This window comes from Pseudopipra pipra, chromosome 3 (genome assembly GCF_036250125.1).
Source record: "Pseudopipra pipra isolate bDixPip1 chromosome 3, bDixPip1.hap1, whole genome shotgun sequence".
Lineage (NCBI taxonomy): Eukaryota > Metazoa > Chordata > Aves > Passeriformes > Pipridae > Pseudopipra > Pseudopipra pipra.
The window spans coordinates 115,650,896-115,668,168 of record NC_087551.1 but is presented as its reverse complement, the minus strand read 5'-3'; the positions used below and the strand labels follow the sequence as shown (position 1 = coordinate 115,668,168).

Sequence of the window (17,273 nt, the reverse complement as noted above, 5' to 3'; positions counted from 1 at the left end):
TACTCAGGGGTTGGTGAGTCTTGGAGTGTTCCCTACGGATCCACGAGGAAGGGGAGGGACACCGGGATGATTTGGAATAATGTTCATCCAAAAAAAATGGGATTGAGGGAAGAACAGCCTGGAAAAACTCATCTCGGAGTCCCCTGGAGAAGGGGAGCAGCCCTGGGGTGGTGGTGAGGTCCTGGTGGGCGAAGATCAAGGGTTGGTGAGTCTTGGAGTGTTCCCTATGGATCCACGGGGAAGGGGAGGGACACCGGGAGAGATTGGGATGGTTCAGAATGTTGCTCATCCAAAAAAATGGGATTGAGGGAAGAACAACCCGGAAAAACTCAGTTTGGAGTCCCCTGGAGAAGGGGAGTGGCCCTGGGGTGGTGGTGAGGTCCTGGTGGGTGAAGATCAAGGGTTGGTGAGTCTTGGAGTGTTCCCTACGGATCCACAGGGAAGGGGAGGGACACCGGGATGATTTGGAACAATGTTCATCTGGAAAAAATGGGATTGAGGGAAGAACAACCTGGAAAAACTCAGCTTGGAGTCCCCTGGAGAAGGGGAGCGGCCCTGGGGTGGTGGTGAGGTCCTGGTGGCAAAACTCAAGGGTTGGTGAGTCCTGGAGGGGGACTCAGGGAAGGGGAGGGACACCGGGATGATTTGGAACGATGTTCGTCTGGAAAAATGGGATTTAAGGAGAACACCACGGAAAAAACGGGTTTGGCAGCCCCTGGAGAAGGGGAGCAGCCCTGGGGTGGTGGTGAGGTCCTGGTGGGCGAAACTCAGGGGTTGGTGAGTCTTGGAGTGTTCCCTTTGGATCCACAGGAAAGGAGAGGGACACCAGGATGATTTGGAACAATGTTCATCCGGAAAAATGGGATTGAGGGAAGAACAACCCGGAAAAAATGGGTTCAGCATCCCCTGGAGAAGGGGAGCAGCCCTGGGGTGGTGGTGAGGTCCTGGTGGGCAAAGCTCAAGGGTTGGTGAGTCCTGGAGGGGGACTCAGGGAAGGGGAGGGACACCGGGATGATTTGGAACAATGTTTGTCTGGAAAAAATGGGATTGAGGGAAGAACAGCCTGGAAAAACTCATCTCGGAGTCCCCTGGAGAAGGGGAACAGCCCTGGGGTGGTGGTGAGGTCCTGGTGGCAAAACTCAAGGGTTGGTGAGTCTTGGAGTGTTCCCTATGGATCCACGGGGAAGGGGAGGGACACCGGGAGAGATTGGGATGATTTGGAATGGTGCTCATCCAAAAAAAACGGGATTGAGGGAGAACAGCCTGGAAAAACTCAGTTTGGAGTCCCCTGGAGAAGGGGAACAGCCCTTTGGTGGTGGTGAGGTCCTGGTGGGCGAAGATCAAGGGTTGGTGAGTCCTGGAGTGGGACTCAGGGAAGGGGAGGGACACTGGGATGATTTGGAACAATGTTCATCCAGAAAAAATGGGATTGAGGGAAGAACAACCTGGAAAAACCCGGTTTGGAGTCCCCTGGAGAAGGGGAGCGACCCTGGGGTGGTGGTGAGGTCCTGGTGGGCGAAACTCAAGGGTTGGTGAGTCTTGGAGTGTTCCCTTTGGATCCATGGGGAAGGGGAGGGACACCGGGAGAGACTGGGATAAACTGGAATGGCACTCATCCAAAAAAAAATGGGATTGAGGGGGAAAACATCTCCCTGGTTTGGCAGCCCCTGGAGAAGGGGAGCAGCCCTGGGGTGGTGGTGAGGTCCTGGTGGCAAAACTCAAGGGTTGGTGAGTCCTGGAGTGGGACTCAGGGAAGGGGAGGGACACCGGGATGATCTGGAACAATGTTCATCCAGGAAAAATGGGATTGAGGGAAGAACAACCCGGAAAAACCCGGTTTGGAGTCCCCTGGAGAAGGGGAGCAGCCCTGGGGTGGTGGTGAGGTCCTGGTGGGCAAAGCTCCGGGGTTGGTGAGTCTTGCAATATTCCCTTTGGATCCATAGGGAAGGGGAGGGACACTGGGATGATTTGGAATGGTGCTTGTCCGGAAAAAATGGGATTGAGGGAAGAACAGCCTGGAAAAACTCAGTTTGGAGTCCCCTGGAGAAGGGGAGCGGCCCTGGGGTGGTGGTGAGGTCCTGGTGGGCAAAGCTCAGGGGTTGGTGAGTCTTGGAATGTTCCCTTTGGATCCATAGGGAAGGGGAGGGACACTGAGATGATTTGGAACAATGTTCATCGGGAAAAAATGGGATTGAGGGAAGAACACCCCAGAAAAAATGGGTTCAGCATCCCCTGGAGAAGGGGAGCAGCCCTGGGGTGGTGGTGAGGTCCTGGTGGCAAAACTCAAGGGTTGGTGAGTCTTGGAGTGTTCCCTACGGATCCACAGGGAAGGGGAGGGACACCGGGATGATTTGGAACAATGTTCATCCAGAAAAAATGGGATTGAGGGAAGAACAACCCGGAAAAACTCAGTTTGGAGTCCCCTGGAGAAGGGGAGCAGCCCTGGGGTGGTGGTGAGGTCCTGGTGGCAAAGCTCAGGGGTTGGTGAGTCCTGGAGTGGGACTCAGGGAAGGGGAGGGACACCGGGATGATCTGGAACAATGTTTGTCCGGAAAAAATGGGATTGAGGGAAGAACAACCAGGAAGAACCCAGTTTGGAGCCCCCTGGAGAAGGGGAGCAGCCCTGGGGTGGTGGTGAGGTCCTGATGGGCAAAGCTCCGGGGTTGGTGAGTCTTGGAGTGCTCCTTATGGATCCACGGGGAAGGGGAGGGACACCGGGATGATTTGGAATGGTGCTTGTCTGGAAAAAACGGGATTGAGGGAAGAACAGCCTGGAAAAACTCAGTTTGGAGTCCCCTGGAGAAGGGGAGCAGCCCTGGGGTGGTGGTGAGGTCCTGGTGGGTGAAACTCAAGGGTTGGTGAGTCCTGGAGTGTTCCCTACGGATCCACGGGGAAGGGGAGGGACACCAGGAGAGATTGGGATGGTTTGGAATGGTGCTCATCCAAAAAAACGGGATTGAGGGAAGAACAGCCTGGAAAAACTCAGTTTGGAGTCCCCTGGAGAAGGGGAGCGGCCCTGGGGTGGTGGTGAGGTCCTGGTGGCAAAACTCAAGGGTTGGTGAGTCCCGGAATGTTCCCTTTGGATCCATGGGACACGGGGAAGGGGAGGGACACCGGGAGAGCCGGGGACGATCCGGATCGACATTCCAGAGGGACGGATGTCACCCCGGAGCCACCCCATCCATGTTTCCTCGCTCCGGTGACGGCCCAGCCTAGGAAAGAATCCCCCCCCCCCAGCTGCCTGGCGCCCTCATTCCCACCTTTCTCCGGCTCGGCATCGCCAATCCTCGACCGGGAACACTCACGGTGGCGGCGCCGTGGCCGTCACCCAACCGGGGCGGCCTCAGCCACGGGGGGTGGTTGTCACCCACCCCAAGGGTTGGTTGTCACCCAACACTGGTGGCACCACGGTGGCCTCGACCCCTGGTGAGGCTGCGGTGGCCTCAACCCCAAGGGTTGGTCATCCTCCAATCCTCCTGGGATGGTGGTGGCCTCAACCCCAAGGGTTGGTCATCCCCCAGTGCTGCTGGGACCGTGGTGGCCTCAACCCCAAGGGTTGGTCATCCCCCAGTGCTGCTGGGATCGTGGTGGCCTCAACCCCAAGGGTTGGTCATCCCCCAGTGCTGCTGGGACCGTGGTGGCCTCAACCCCAAGGGTTGGTCATCCCCCAGTGCTGCTGGGACCGTGGTGGCCTCAACCCCAAGGGTTGGTCATCCCCTGTGCTGCTGGGATCGTGGTGGCCTCAACCCCAAGGGTTGGTCATCCCCTGTGCTGCTGGGATCGTGGTGGCCTCAACCCCAAGGGGTGTCACCCAACTCTGGAGGGACCGCGGTGGCCTTGACCCCAACAGATGTCACCTGGCACTGGTGGGACCGTGGTGGCTCCAACCCCAAGGGTTGGTCCTCACCGAACACCGGTGGGACCGTGGTGGCTTCAACCCCAAAAGGTGTCACCCAACTGCGGTGGGACCGTGGAGGCTTCAACCCCAAAAGGTGTCACCGAACACTGGTGGGACCACGGTGGCTTCAACCCCAAGGGTTGGTTGTCACTCAACATTGGTGGGACTGTGGTGGCTTCAACCCCAAGGTGACACCCAAGGGGTGTCACCCAACACTGGTGGGACCGTGGTGGCTTCAACCCCTGGTGGGACTGTGGTGGCCTCAACCCCAAGGGCTGTCACCCAACACTGGTTGGACCTTGGTGGCTTCAACCCCAAGGGTTGTCCCTCAACACTGGTGGGACCATGGAGGCTTCAACTCTGAGGGTTGATTGTCACCCAATGGTGGTGGGACTGTGGTGGCTTCAACCCCAAGGGGTGTCACCCAATGCTCGTGGGACCATGGAGGCTTCAACCCCAAGGGTTGGTTGTCACTCAACATTGGTGGGACCGTGGTGGCTTCAACCCCAAGGGGTGTCACTCAACACTGGTGGGACCATGGTGGCTTCAACCCCAAGGGGTGTCACCCAACGCTGGTTGGACCACGGTGGGTTCAACCGCAAGGGGTGTCACTCAACATTAGTGGGACTGTGGTGGCTTCAACCCCAAGAGATGTCACCCAACTCTGGTGGGACCTGTGGTGGCTTCAACCCCAAGGGTTGGTTGTCACCCAACACTGGTGGGACCGTGGTGGCTTCAACCCACAGTGGTGTCACCCAATGCTGGTTGGACCACGGTGGCTTCAACCCCTGGTGGGACTGTGGTGGCCTCAACCCCAAGGGGTGTCACCCAATGCTGGTTGGACCACGGTGGCTTTAACCCCAAAGGTTGGTCTTCACCCAACTCTGGTGGGACTGTGGAGGCTTCAACCCCAAGGGGTGTCACTAAACATTCATGGGACCGTGGTGGCTTCAACCCCTGATGGGACCGTGGTGGCTTCAACCCCAAGGGTTGGTCATCACCCAGTGGTGGTGGGACCGTGGTGGCTTCAACCCCAAGGGTTGGTTGTCACCCACGACAAGGGCTCATCATCACCCAACACTGGTGGGACTGTGGTGGCCTCAACCCCAAGGGGTGTCACTAAACATTCATGGCACCGTGGTGGCTTCAACCCCTGGTGGGACCGTGGTGGCCTCAACCCCAAGTGGTGTCACCCAATGGTGGTGGGACCACAGTGGCTTTAACCCCAAGGGTTGGTCGTCACCCAGTGGTGGTGGGACTGTGGTGGCCTCAACCCCAAGGGTTGGTCGTCACCCAACTCTGGTGGGACTGTGGAGGCTTCAACCCCAAGGGGTGTCACTGAACATTCATGGGACCGTGGTGGCTTCAACCCCAAGGGTTGGTTGTCACCCAACGCTCATGGGACCTGTGGTGGCTTCAACCCCGAGGGTTGGTTGTCACTCACCCCAAGGGTTCATCATCACCCAACTCTGGTGGGACCGTGGTGGCTTCAACCCCTGGTGGGACCGTGGTGGCCTCAACCCCAAGGGGTGTCACCCAACGCTGGTTGGACTGGTTTTGAGAATCTCCACCATCCTGGGGCCCTCCAGCCATTTTTTTGGGAATCTCCACCATCTCCAGCCATTTTTTTGGGGGAATCTCCACCATCTCCAGCCATTTTTTTGGGGAATCTCCACCATCTCCAGCCATTTTTTTGGGGAATCTCCACCATCTCCAGCCATTTTTTTGGGGAATCTCCACCATCTCCAGCCATTTTTTTGGGAATCTTTACTGACCTGGGCCCCGTCAGCCTCTGCCTTGAGCAGCTCGCTGGAGTTGAGCTGGTTGCAGTAGAGCCCCGCTGGTCTCAGCGCCGGATCCGGGACCTGCCAACGGGAATTCTGGGATCAGCCGGAGCTCGGGAATGCCGGAGGGGGCGTTGGCCACCCTCCGGAGCCGGGTTTGGGGGGGATTTTGGGGAGGGAATGGCCGGGGGATCACTGAGTGGTCCTGGTGCTTTCCCCTTTGGACACGGACCCCATTCCCAGATTAGGGATTACAGACCTCTGGGATCTGCTCCCATTCCCAGATTAGGGATTACAGACCTCTGGGATCTGCTCCCATTCCCAGATCCAACCATTCCTGCTCCCCATCCCTTAATTCCCGGCTCCCTATGGATCCACGGCTACAAACTGATCCATCATAAAACCTGGAGATGCTCAGCACATCCCTGAATCCCAAAGGACATGAGATATCCTGGGACACCCGGAGCAGCCAGACCTTGGTGCTTCCCCTTTGGACACAGATCCCATTCCCTGATTAGGGAACACAGACCCCTGGGATCTGCTCCCATTCCCAGATTAGGGAACACAGACCCCTGGGATCTTTTCCCATTCCCAGATCAGGGATTACAGACCCCTGGTAATGAACCTGGGATCTGGGATGAACTGGGACATCCTGGGACATCCAGAGCAGCCAGACCTTGATGCTTCCCCCTTTGGACACAGATCCCATTCCCAGATTAGGGAACACACACCCCTGGGATCTGCTCCCATTCCCAGATTAGGGAACACAGACCCCTGGGATCTGCTCCCATTCCCAGATTAGGGAACACAGACCCCTGGGATCTGCTCCCATTCCCAGATCAGGGATTACAGACCTCTTGTAATGAACCTGGGATCTGGGATGAACTGGGACATCCTGGGACACCCGGAGCAGCCAGACCTTGGTGCTTCCCCCTCCGGACCCAGCTCCCATTCCCAAATTCGGGATCGCAGCCCCCGGGCCGCGCTGGCACTGACCTGCTCCGAGCACATGGAATTCATCCCGGGCATCTGCAGGGGGTTCATCCCGGGCACCTGCCCTCCCATGGGATTGATGGTGGGGACGCCGGAGCCGCCGCCGGCCATGGACACGGTGATGCTCATGTTGTTGTACATTCCCGGCTGTGCCGGCGCCGCCGGAGCCGCTCCCGCCGGGCTGAACACGCTGGGAGGGGACCGGGAAAAGCGTCAGCCGGGAGGGATTCGGGATGAGCCGACGGTCGGTTGGGTCGGAAAAGTCGCGGAAGGGGTCGGGAGGGAAGGGATTTAAAGGGAGTCTGGTCCTGATCCCGACACATCCCGCTATCCCAGGGAATCCAGCCCGGCCTGGGACACTCCCAGGGATCCAGGGGCAGCCACAGCTTCTCTGGGAATTCCAACCCAGCCCCTCCCCACCCTCCCAGCCAGGAATCCCTTCCCAATCTCCCACCCCTTTCCCACTGGGATCCATTCCCTGGGGCCTGTCATTCCAGGCCCTGATTCCCAGTCCCTCTCCAGCTCTCCTGGAGCCCCTTCAGGCTCCGGAAGGGGCTCCAAGACCCCAAGCCAACCATTCCCATTCCAAAGCTGAACTTTGGGAATTTCCCCCTCATTTCTGCAGATCTGAGCCCCAAACTTTGACTCATGGCCAAAAAAAATCCCCACCCTCCAACAAATCTCCCGGCTCCTCTTCCCAATCGCTTCCACGAGTTGGGGCTGGGAATATCCTAAAGAGCATCCTGGGAATTCCGGGCTGGACTCTGCTGCCACGTTCCCTAAGGTCGTTTTTAGGAGAGCTAATTAAGCCACTTGGCTTAATTAAGAGGCAAAGTCTTCCTTGAGACTCTGGGGACATTCCCGGGAGCCGAGGAGGCCGGGATGAGGACACGGATACGGGCGGTGACGTCACGGCGGGAGAAGGCCACGCCCACGCCCCCCTCTCTCCCCACCGTGCTCCAGGGGGATTCCCGGGTGGAATTTCCCAGCTGGAATCTCTTTACCTGTTATTCCCCATGGCTCCTTGCTGCCAGCCCTTCACGTCGGGGGACTGGTATCCGGGTGCCGGCGGCGCCGGCGGCAGCATCGGGCTCTGGGCCGGCGGGATTTGGGGGGACACCAGGGGGCTGCCGGGGCTCAGCGCCGGCGCGAAGGACTCGCTCTGCTGGGCCAGCCCTGCGGGGACAGCCAGGGGGGCTCAGGGGGGGAGCAATTCCCTGCTCCCACAGCTCCCGCTTCCCAACGGAGCCCAGCTCCCGCTTCCCAACGGCCCCCGGTTCCCAGGAATGGCACACGCGGGTTTGGTGGCTCTGGGGGGTCTTCGTGACCTCAGAGCTCGTCCCGTTCCGACCCCCGGCACCTCCCGCTGTCCCAGGGAATCCAGCCCGGCCTTGGACACTGCCAGGGATCCAGGGGCAGCCACAGCTTCTCTGGGAATTCCAGCCCAGCCCCTCCCCACCCTCCCAGCCAGGAATCCCTTCCCAATCTCCCACCCAAATCTCCCCTTTCCCACTGGGATCCATTCCCTGGGGCCTGGCATTCCAGGCCCTGAGCCCCAGGCCCTCTCCAGCTCTCCTGGAGCCCCTTCAGGCTCTGGAATGTGCTCCAAGCTCTCCCGGGATCCTTCCCAAATCCAGCCTGGCCATTCCCAGCTCTCCCAGCCTGGAGCCAGAGCCTGCCATTGGATCCATCCCCAGCCCAACTCCTCCCTGGGAAGGAGTTCCGGGAACAAGGGGGTTCCCTGGGAATCTCGGCACTCAGGGAAGGGTCTCCCTTCCCCTTTCCTGCCTTTTCCATCCCCACATTCCATAAAAATTGCCTCTGAATGGATCCTTTTTCCTGGAATCCCGGACTGGTTTGGGTGGGAAGGGGCCTTAAGGATCATCCCATTCCATGTTCAGGGACACCTCCCACTATCCCAGATTGCTCCAAGGGAATCCAACTCGGCCTTGGACACTTCCAAGGATGGGAAACCTGTGCCAGGGCCTCACCTCCCCTCTCCCGGGGAAGAGGAGGAAGGAACGGCCTCCAAGTTCAGTTCTCAAGGAAAAATTCGTGGAATTGTTTTCCCGAAGTCCCTTCGTGTTTTTTTGGAGACTCAACTCCCAAACTCCTTGGGCTGTTGGGATGTTGGGAGATCCAATTCCTTGGGCTTTTGGGAGTTGGAAGATCCAAACTCCCCGTCCCCAGTTCAGGATTGGAAGGAAAGGGGAAATGCCCCGAAATGGTGGGAATGGGGAAAAGCGTCTGGAGACGTTCAAGATGAGGAGCTCCAGGAGCTCCAAGAGTGTCTCCCAAGGTGGGAAAACAGGATCTCAGTCACCTGGAAGTCACTGAGGGAATGAGGGACACTCCCAACCCCTTGGTCTGTTGGGAACTGGGAGATCCAACGTCCTTGGGATGTTGGGAGTTGGGATTTCCAAACCCCTTGGGCTGTTGGGATTTTGGGAGATCCCAACTCCTTGAGCTTGTTGGGATTTTGGGAGATCCCAAATTCCTTGGGATTTTAGGAGATCCCAACTCCCTGGGCTTGTTGGGATTTTGGGAGATCCAAACTCCTTGGGCTGCTGGGAGTTGGTAGATTGGAGCTGGGAGATCCCAACTCCTTGGGCTGTTGGGAGATCCCAACTACTTGGGATGTTGGGAGCTGGATTTCCAAACCCCTTGGGCTGTTGGGAGTTGGGAGATCCCAAATCCCTTGGGCTGTTGGGAGATGGGAGTTGGGAGATCCCAACTCCTTGGGCTGCTGGGAGATCCAAACTCCTTGGACTGTTGGGATTTTGGGAGATCCCAACTCCTTGGGGCTTGTTGGGATTTTGGGAGATCCAAACTCCTTGAGCTTGTTGGGATTTTGGGAGATCCAAACTCCTTGGGCTGTTGGGATGTTGGGAGATCCCAAATTCCTTGGGCTGCTGGGATGTTTGGAGATCCCAACTCCTTGGGATGTTGGGAGTTGGGATTTCCAAACCCCTTGGGCTCGTTGGGATTTTGGGAGATCCCAGCTCCTTGGTCTGCTGGGAGTTGAGAGATCCCAACTCCTCGGTCTGCTGGGAGATCCCAACTCCTCGGTCTGCTGGGAGATCCCAACTCCTCGGGCTGTTGGGATCTCCCAACTCCTCGGCACGTGGAGACCCCGAGCCCCGCCCCCTGGCTCGGGATGAAGCCGGAACGACTCCGCATCCCTCGGGAACATCTCCCCCCCTCCCTCCCCACCATCCCACCATCCCATCATCCCAGCTCCACCCACCTGCTCCGGAATACTGAAAGACGTTCTGCTGCATCCCGGGCGCCACCATCCCGGCTCCGAACTGCACTCCCACGGCGCTCCCGCGGCGCCCGGCCAGCGCCGCCGCCGCCTCGGCGCCGGAGAACGGTCCGGCGGCGCCGGCGGAGGGCGGGTTGCCGGCGCCGGCGCCGTAGCTGGGCACCGGGTACGGGAACTGCTGGGGGGGCGCCTGGGGCAAGCGGGCGCCTGCGAGGGGCACCGGAATTCCGGAAGCGTTGCCGAAGCTCTGCTGGCGCAGGAGGAGGGCGCGCTGCTGCATCAGCTGCCGCTGCCGGTGCTGCTGGCTGTAGAGCTCCCGCTGCCGCTGCGCCAGCATCTGAGCGTTCAGAGGAGGCTGAGGGGTAACAAGGATATTCCTGGGTCGGCGCCGGAACGCGGGAATCGCTCCCGGTCTCGTTACGCAGCTCGGGATTGGAGAGAAAGGGGGAAATGCCCCAAAATGGTGGGAATGGGGAAGAGTGTCTGGAGAGGTTCAAGATGAGGAGCTCCAGGAGCTCCAGGAGTTGGAGCGTGTGCCAAGGTGGGAAAACAGGATCTCAGGCACCTGGAAGTCACTGAGGGAAGGAGGGACATTCCCAAATTATCACCGGCACCGGATATCGCTCCCAGTTCCTTTTCCCAGCTCGGGATTGGAGGGAAAGTTGGAAATGCCCCAAAATGGTGGGAATGGGGAAGAGCGTCTGGAAATGTTCAAGATGAGGAGCTCCAGGAGCACCAGGGGTTGGAGCGTGTCCCAAGGTGGGAAAAATGGATCTCAGGCACCTGGAAGTCACTGAGGGGAGGAGGGACATTCCCAAATTATCACCGGCACCCTCCGGGGCTGGGAAAGGGCTCAGAACCCTCATCCCATGTTGGAGCTCCTGTTCCGTGCCTTGGGATTGGAAGGAAAGGTGGGAATACCACTAAAAGATGGGAATTGGGTTGGAGAGGTTCAGGATCAGGTTCTGCAGGAGTTCCAGGAGTTGGAGCGTCTCCCAAGCCAGGAAAATCCCCTGGAAGTCATGAGCCCCACCCTTTTCTCCCCAGGATCCCGGACTTGGATTCCTTTTCTGCTGGAAAACGTCCCATCCCGGGAGCTTTTCCACGCCCACGGGATCCACGAATACGTTGGAATTCCTCACCTTCGGAAGCCACCAGCAGCTGGAACGGGAATGGGAACTGCTCCATCCCCTTCCCCATCACTAAATTCCCATCGTGGCATTTCCCAAAAAAGCCAAGACTTCTCCAAGAAGTGGAATAAAATCCCCGGAACTCGGCTGCGATTCCCGAATCTCCCCAGCAGGGGTTTTATCCCTACTTTTTTTTAGGAGCCACAGGAGGACCGGAGGCCTCAGGGGGGATTTGTGGGATCGTTAAGAAGATTCCTTGGATTCTGGTACTTAAAGGGCGGCATCTATTTCCTAAAGATTATCCCAAATTCAACTCCGGGACACGGCATTCCCTAAGGAATAACGGAGGATTTCCATCTTAAGCAGCTGGAGGAGCTGGAATAAGGATGAAGGAAAAAACCACCTCGGAATAACCAGGGAATTCCCTCCCGTTAAGGAGCGAGCCAGACTGGGATAATGGGATCAATCCCTAGTTTTCCCCACTGGGAAGATTATCCCACATTCCCTGTTGAAGGAATTCTATCTTGAGGAGCTGGAAAAAGGATGAAGGAAAAAACCACCTCCGGATAACCAGGGAATTCCTTCCTCTCAAGGAGCAAGCCAGGCTGGGATAACAGGATTATTCCCTCGTTTTTCCCACTGGGAAGATTATCCCACATTCCCTGTTGAAGGATTTCTCCCTTAAGCACCTGGAGGAGCTGGAAAAAGGAAAGGAAAAAGGGAAACATCACCTCCACATGGAGGAGAACAATCAGGGAATTCCCTCCGTCAAGGAGCGAGCCAGACTGGGATAACGGGATGGATCCCTAATATTCCCACTGGGAAGGCCATCCCACATTCCCTGTTAAAGGATCTGTCCCTTAAGCACCTGGAAGAGCTGGAATAAGGATGAAGGAAAAAACCACCTCGGAATAACCAGGGAATTCCCTGGCATTAAGAAGCGAGCCAAGCTGGGAATAATGGGAATAATCCCAGTTTTTCCCACTGAGAAGCCCATCCCACATTCCCTGTTGAAGGAATTCTATCCTGAATAGCTGGAAAAAGGATGAAGGAAAAAACCACCTCCGGATAACCAGGGAATTCCCTCTGTTTAAGGAGCGAGCCGGGCTGGGAATAACGGGCTCAATCCCTAATTTTTCCTGGCGGGAAGCCCATCCCACATTCCCTCTCACCTGGGGCGTGATCTGCTGCTGCATTCCCGCCCGCATGTTGATCCCGACGGGAGCGCCGGCGGCGAACTGGTTGAGGATGGCCTGGCGGTTCTGATGGAGCAGCTGGAGACAAAGCCCCGAAATCCCAGAATTCCGGGATCAGCCAGGTCGGAAAAGAGCTCCGAGATCACGGAACCCAACCCCGGATCCAACCCCAACGTGGTTCCCGGCCCACGGCACTGATGCCACAGCACCCCATGGAATAGGGACCTGGAGCAGTTCCTGAGGGATTCACCCCTTGGAATATGGACCTGGAGCAGTTCCTGAGGGATTCACCCCAGGGAATATCCACCTGGAGCAGTTCCTGAGGGATTCACCCCATGGAAAAGGGACCTGGAGCAGTTCCTGAGGGATTCACCCCTTGGAATATCCACCTGGAGCAGTTCCTGAGGGATTCATTCCATGGAAAAGCAGTTCCTGAAGGTTTCACCCCATGGAAAAGGACCTGGAGCAGTTCCTGAGGGATTCCCAACTCCCATCTCCCTTCCAGTCCCTCTGCCCCATCCCGGAGCTGCCGGGAGTTGTTGTTCCCTTGTGGATCCCCATCCCATTGGAACCACCCCACGGATCCAGCCCATCCCGGCTCCCTCTGCCATCCTACCGCTCCCATTCCCACGGAATTCCAGAAGGATTTACCTGCTGCTGGCCCTGCAGGCGCTGCTGGAGCTGCAGCCGGAGCTGGTTGGGCGCCGGGGGCGGGCGGCTCAGGCTCTGCCGGGGCGGCACCGCCAGGGAATTCGGGAATGCTCCGCGCGGCGGCGGCGGCGGCACCGGCACGGCTCCGAAGGACGGCTTGGGCCGCGCCATCCCGGGAAAGGCTCCGGCGGGAGAGGCGGCGGAGGAGGAGGAGGAGGAGGAGTAAGGCTGGGGGTACATTCCGGGTTTCTGCTCCAGCAGGAGCGGAGCGGTGCCCGCCGGGGGCTGGAAACGTTCCGACAGCGCTTCCAGGCCGCCGCCCTGCGCCGGGAAAGAGCCGCCTTGGAGACGCCGGGAATTGCCCCCGGGAAGGGTTCCCGCGGTCCCGCTCCCGCCTGGCTTCCCGTTACCAGATGTTGGGAATCCTCCAGGAATAGTTCCAGCATTCCCACTCCCACCTGGATTCCCCCTACCAGACACCAGGAATCCTCCTCTGGGAATCCTCCTCCAGGAATCCCAGGAGTGGTTCCCGCGTTCCCATTCCCATCTGGCTTCCTGTTACCAGATTTTGGGAATTCTACAGGAATCCCAGGGATGGTTCCTGCACTCCCACTCCCACCTGGCTTCCTGTTACCAGATCTTGGGAATCCTCCAGGAATAGTTCCTGCATTCCCACTCCCACCCGGATTCCTGTTACCAGATTTTGGGAATACTCCAGGAATCCCAGGGATAGTTCCTGCATTCCCACTCCCACCCAAATTCCTGTTACCAGATGTTGGGAATCCTCCAGGATTCGTTCCTGCACTCCCACTCCCACCTGGCTTCCCGTTACCAGGTGTTGGGAATCCTCCAGGAATAGTTCCCGCATTCCCATTCCCACCCAGATTCCTGTTACCAGATGTTGGGAATCCTCCAGGAATCCCAGGAGTGGTTCCTGCATTCCCACTCCCACCTGCTTTCCTGTTACCAGATTTTGGGAATTCTACAGGAAACCCAGGGATGGTTCCTGCATTCCCACTCCCACCTGGCTTCCTGTTACCAGATGTTGGGAATTCTCCAGGAATAGTTCCCGCATTCCCACTCCCCCCCAGATTCCTGTGATCTGACATTGGGAATCCTCCTCTGGGAATTCTCCCAGGAGTGGTTCCCTCATTCCCACTCCCATCTGGTTTCCCGTTCCCAGACACTGGAAAACCTCCAGGAATCTCAGGAGTGTTTCCATCATTCCCATTCCCATCTGGCTTCCCATTCCCAGACATTGGGAATCCTCCTCCTCCATGAATCCCAGCAGTACCTCCTGCATTCCCACTCCCACCTGGCTTCCCATTCCCAAACATTGGGAATCCTCCAGGAATCCCAGGAGTGGCTCCTGCATTCCCACTCCCATCTGGCTTCCCATTACCAGATGTTGGGAATCTTTCTCTGGGAATCCTCCTCCAGGAATCCCAGGGATGGTTCCTGTATTCCCATCTGGCTTCCCTTTACCAGGCATTGGGAATCTTCCTCCAGGAATCCTCCTCCGGGAATCCCAGGAGTGGTTCCCACATTCCCACTCCCATCTGGCTTCCTGTTACCAGACATTGGGAATCCTCCTCCGGGAATCCTCCTCCGGGAATCCCAGGAGTGCTTCCCATGTTCCCACACCGATCTGCTTTCCCATTCCCAGACTGGGAATCCTCCTCCAGGAATCCCAGGAGTGGCTCCCTCATTCCCACTCCCACCTGGCTTCCCATTCCCAGACATTGGGAATCTTCCTCCAGGAATCCCAGGAGTGGTTCCCTCATTCCCACTCCCACTCGGCTTCCTGTTACCAGATGTTGGGAATCCTCCTCTGGGAATTCTCCTCCAGGAATCCCAGGAGTGGTTCCCATATTCCCACTCCCACCTGGCTTCCCATTCCCAGACATTGGGAATCCTCCTCCAGGAATCCCAGGAGTGGTTCCCATATTCCCACTCCCACCTGGCTTCCCATTCCCAGACATTGGGAATCCTCTTCCACGAGTCCCAGGAATGGTTCCCTCATTCCCACTCCCACCTGGCTTCCCATTCCCAGACACTGGTAATCCTCCTCCAGGAATCCCAGGAGTGGTTTCCACATTCCCACTCCCACCTGGCTTCCCGTTACCAGACATTGGGAATCCCCCTCCGGGAATCCCAGGAGTGGCTCCCTCATTCCCACTCCCACCTGGCTTCCCGTTACCAGACACTGGGAATCCTCCTCCGGGAATCCCAGGAGTGGCTCCCTCATTCCCACTCCCACCCGGCTTCCCATTCCCACACCCTGTCCCTCCTCCTCCTCCTCCTCCCTCTCCCTGCATCCCGAGTTTCCCGGTTTACCTGGACCAGTTTGTCTATTCCCAGGGCTCGATCCAGCTCCGCCAGCTCCGTCTCGTCCTTCCCACTCAGGAAGGACACAAGTTGCTCCAGCAGCGCCTTCTCATCATTCCGGCCCTCCGGAGTCGTGGGAGGGCACAGGAGCTCATCCAGCTGGGAGCTGATGCACTGCCTGGCCGGGAAAATATCCAAGAGGGAAGGAATTAAACTTCGGGAAAAGCTGGGAAAGCTTTGCCGCCGATCCCACGGGATGCGGCCTCGTCCTGCCCATCCCGCTTGTGAGGAGGGACCAAATCCCAGACATGAATCCCAGAAAACAGGAGTTTTGGGGATGGAATCTCTGCTGCTTCCCAGGCTGGATTTTCGGCCGGGACAGCAGCAGGAGGCGGAGAAAAAGTGGGAAAACTTGGATGCAGCCGGAAGAGCCGGAGGCGAAGAGGAGCCTTTCCTGCAGAGCTCCCTCTGGAAAACCCGCTTGGGAAGAGGGAATAAATCCCAGGAGCTCATCCAGCCGGGAACTGAGGCACTGCCTGTCCAGGGAAAATATCCAAGAGGAAGGAATTAAACTTCAGGAAAAGCTGGGAAAGCTTTGCCGCCGATCCCACGGGATGTGGCCTCGTCCTGCCCATCCCGGGTTGGAAAACCCACTTGGGAGGAGGGACCAAATCCCAGACACAAATCCCAGACACGAATCCCAGAAAACAGGAGTTTTCTGGGATGGAATCTCTGCTGCTTCCCAGGCTGGATTTTCGGCCGGGACAGCAGGAGGAGGCAGAGCGGGAAAGCGGGAAAACTTGGATGCAGCCCTGGAAATCCTCTGGGAATAGGATGAACCCGGAGCGAGAGGCATTCCGATGACGTCACCGGTCGGAGGCAGCGGGATTTGCTCCCGGAGAGGGCTGGAGCCATTCCCGAGGATCCCACGTGTTCATCCTTCCGGCTCCAGATGAGGACCAGATGTCCAGCAGGGAGTCGGAGCCAAATCCAGGGAAAAGGGACACACTCGGAGCCGGGAAGTGAAAATCCGGGATAATTTCCCTCTGGAAAAGCCGAAGTTGCTCCCGTCGTCGAACCCGGTGGGAATTTCGGACTCTTTGGCTCATTGTTCCCGACTTTTCCATGGAGGGAAAAGTTGTTCCTGGGATAATCCAACAGTCATTCCCGCTCCTCCTCTCCCAGCTCCGGGCCGGGCTTGGGATCAGTCTCCGGGAGGAGATCCCGGAGATCCCGGCCTGTCGTGCTCCCAGGCTTCGCATTCCCAAGGTTTTCCATCCATCGGGATTTAAGGGGAAAACCTCGACCCGGAGGAAAAATCCCACAAAACCCCTCCCTGGTGTTCCCTTCTCCAAGAGCAGCTCTCCAGAGGCATCATCCCAAAAATCCTCCGGCATCTCCGGCGCTCCGGGAACGGGAGGGGGTCCCGGCTGGAATGTTGGACGTTGTGGGATCAGAGGGACATGACCCGGAGCGCTCCGGGCTCGGAATGGGAGAGCCGGGATGTCGTGGTTGTCCGTGAGGATTTGGGGAATGGGGATTTGGGATTTCCAAAGGAAGGATTTCCCGGGATTTCCTCAAGCTAGGATCTCATCCCACATCCCGCCAGGACTTCTTTCCGATCCCGAAAGGAAAAATTCCCGTTCCTGCAGGAACTGCGTTCCAAAGACTCTGCCAGCTTGTTCCGACTGGGATCATAGGAATGTCCCGGGATGATGGAGGCGGCCGCCATTCCCGGAGGATGGAAGCAGAGCATGGAATTGGATCATTCCAGACCTGCCTCTTCCCACCACATGTGCCTGGAATTCCTGATCCAGCAGGAATGGAGGCTTTGGGAAGACGCCGCCGCTCCGACTTTTCCCACCTGGAATCCCGCCCGGATCCCGAGCCTGCGGTTCTCCTCCCAAATCCCGCTGGAAAAGTGGGAGCCAGAAGAAAATCCCTGGAAGCAAATCCGTCTCCTTCCAGCCAAAAACGTCTCCGAGGTCCCGGTTCGGAGCTTGGAATAAACGCCAGGAAAACAAGGAT

The 17,273-nt window shown here is 57.9% G+C and overlaps 1 protein-coding gene across 1 annotated transcript in view; it reads right to left on the bottom strand.

The window, feature by feature from the left end:
• Nucleotides 1–3,752: 3,752 nt before the first annotated feature.
• Nucleotides 3,753–17,273, bottom strand: part of NCOA1 (nuclear receptor coactivator 1) — a 37,415-nt gene continuing 23,894 nt past the window's right edge. The window contains exons 11-17 of the mRNA XM_064651156.1: nucleotides 15,255–15,423; nucleotides 12,918–13,238; nucleotides 12,243–12,344; nucleotides 9,923–10,295; nucleotides 7,680–7,851; nucleotides 6,679–6,865; nucleotides 3,753–5,763 (exon numbers count right to left, since the gene is read on the bottom strand). Of these exons, the coding sequence (XP_064507226.1) occupies nucleotides 5,431–5,763; nucleotides 6,679–6,865; nucleotides 7,680–7,851; nucleotides 9,923–10,295; nucleotides 12,243–12,344; nucleotides 12,918–13,238; nucleotides 15,255–15,423 (1,657 nt within the window). The 3' untranslated portion in view covers nucleotides 3,753–5,430. The remainder of the gene's footprint in view (nucleotides 5,764–6,678; nucleotides 6,866–7,679; nucleotides 7,852–9,922; nucleotides 10,296–12,242; nucleotides 12,345–12,917; nucleotides 13,239–15,254; nucleotides 15,424–17,273) is intronic.